The 2,494-nt window shown below is 40.6% G+C and overlaps 1 protein-coding gene across 1 annotated transcript; it reads right to left on the bottom strand.

Annotated features, from left to right (window-relative positions):
* Positions 1-1,148: 1,148 nt before the first annotated feature.
* Positions 1,149-2,390, bottom strand: LOC113757145 (putative late blight resistance protein homolog R1A-10). The gene has a single exon (XM_027300554.1). The coding sequence runs from the start codon at positions 2,388-2,390 to the stop codon at positions 1,149-1,151; it is 1,242 nt and encodes a 413-aa protein (XP_027156355.1).
* Between the last annotated feature and the right edge of the window lie 104 nt (positions 2,391-2,494).

Consider the following 2,494-nt stretch of genomic DNA (forward strand, 5'->3'; position numbering starts at 1 on the left):
TGGGATTTCTCCGAGAGCACAAGGGAGCTCAGCAAGAAACTCACAGGACCTCAGGATTAGGAACTGAAGGCAGGGAAAGTGATCACCTTCGGCTTCCCATTGCACTATATCAGTTTTTTCAATTAGTAATTGCTCAGACAGCGAAATACTTCATCAGTTAGTTTCCATGTTGATCCTCGGAAGGCATAGTTTTTCAGCTTGAGCACCTCAAGGTTGGGTAACTTGGCGACATTGGTCATATCCTCCCATGGCAGATTGCTCGAACTTAAAGTCAATTTCCTGAGATTAGATGGGAAAGCATCCCAACTTATAGTCCTTGTTTCTCTGATTTCTCTGTAAAAGGAACAGTTGAGTGTTTCAAGCTGATGCAAATAAGCCAGATTCTTCAGACACTCGCATGATCTATCCCTGTAGTAGTCTTCTTCGGTTTCACACATTCCTAGTTCTGTAAGGTTGGGCATCATAGCAAACGCATCCCTCCAGCAACTGAGGAACCGTACTGTGGATAATGTTTTTAGGTATCCCGAAGACAATGGCTGGCGGTAAGTATTGCTTGCAGCATCAGTGAGATAGCTTAGAAAAGCAACCATAGTTATACGGAGATGCCTCAATTTTGGCATATTCCAATATCTCATTGTCAGGGTGGGGATATCCCCATCTTCCCTTAATGGCCATGGACCATTGATGACTAAGGTTTGGAGATGCCTGAGTCTGTCTAGTTCTGTGGGCAGCTTATATAAGTAACATTCAGTGCAAGGTACCTCAACTTTTGTAACTTAATTATTTGAGCAGGGAAAGAATCAAACTGCAGGAAGAACATGTCCAATACTCTGAGGTAATGGAATTTCAAATAAGAGAAAAAGATATCTGGAACAAAACTAGAACGCAAAGTAAAGCACAAAAAAGATTGAAGACTTGTATACATGGTTCGAAGACTCGGCCGAGTCGTCACCGTCTCGGCCTAATCTGAGACAAGACCGCGACAAAACGATACCGAGATACGTGACTCGCCGAAATGTCACCGTGAAAGGTTGAAACGTCCGAGTCACACCGAGTCATCCCGAATCAACTCGAATTTTTATTATTTTTACTAAGTTTTTAATTATTTTTGTTTATCATTTTTTACAATTTTTAGAATATTAAATATTTTAAAAATTCGCGTCTCCCCGAGACCGCGACCGATATGCCGAGACTGATGTGGAACGATTCAAGCCGCGACCGTGACTTTGAACCATGCTTGTATATGGAGGTGCTAAGTGGACATCAGCATCAGAGTTCAAGTGCAAAACCAGAAAATTTTGATTATCTTTTGCAGGAAAACTTTGGTTCTCATGTTTTATTACAGACATGATGTTCTCTTTTTGAGCTTCCCTCAAACATAATTCCCGCAAGAGGTCGTGTAGTCGACAAGTTTTGATTTTGCCATCTACATTCCTTTTCCCAACCAAAACTAAACTCCTATCAATAAGATCTTCCAAGTAGTCCTCCGCTACATCTTCAGGATTATTTGAAGAACTTGCTTTCAAGAAGCCCTCAGCAATCCATAAACGAATTAACTTCTGAACTTCAATCTCATAATCTTCAGGAAGGGTCCCCATGTATAGAAAGCAAATTTTAAGGTATAGGGGCAAGTAGTTATAACTTAGAGCAAGTATATCTAAACATTGTTCTGGATTAGTGAGTGCAACTGAACTTGCGCTAGCTGCAAAATCCTTCCAGCAGTCAGATGTCATCACAGTTCTAGACAGAGTGCCAGCTATAATAACAATTGCAAGGGGTAATCCATGGCATTTTCTTGCTATTTGCTTTCCCAAGTCCACCAATTCAAGAGGGCAACTTTCAAGTCCAAAAACAAGTTTTTCCAACAGTTCCCAGCTTTGCTCTATATCCAAAAGACTCATACAATGAGGATGGTTCTTTGGACTGACATAGGTTGCTAATTCCACGAACCGGCTGGTCATTACTATTCGACTACCATTTTTGTCGTCTGGAAGACACATTTGGATACAATCCCAGGCCTTATTACTCCATACATCATCCATAACAACCAGGTACTTCCTACCTTTTAGACATTTATACAAGTCATCAGTAAGATCTTCATTAGTCTTTTCACTGCACTTTTCATGAACTTTATCAGAGGGCTTAGTAACAGATCGCAAAAGATCAAGCAACAAATTTCTCAATTGGTATACTTGAGATACTGTAACCCATGCCCGACAATGAAATTGAAAAGCAGTATCAGGGTGATCAAACATTTGTCTAGCTAGAGTAGTTTTACCAATGCCACCCATCCCCACAATTGCTAGAACTTCTCGTCCCAGCGAGGGTCTTGCTAGTCTATCCATAATTTTCATCAAATCAGCATCAAAACCAACTACAATATTCCTCATATTTGAATCAGATAATGAGTGTCCCTTGAGGGGAAGGTTACTCTCCAGCTACAAGGTTTTTAAACTGAGTGTAGTACCATTTATCCCTCTAATCTGTCTGATCT

The sequence above is a fragment of the Coffea eugenioides genome, unplaced genomic scaffold, assembly GCF_003713205.1.
Source record: "Coffea eugenioides isolate CCC68of unplaced genomic scaffold, Ceug_1.0 ScVebR1_2780;HRSCAF=3872, whole genome shotgun sequence".
Lineage (NCBI taxonomy): Eukaryota > Viridiplantae > Streptophyta > Magnoliopsida > Gentianales > Rubiaceae > Coffea > Coffea eugenioides.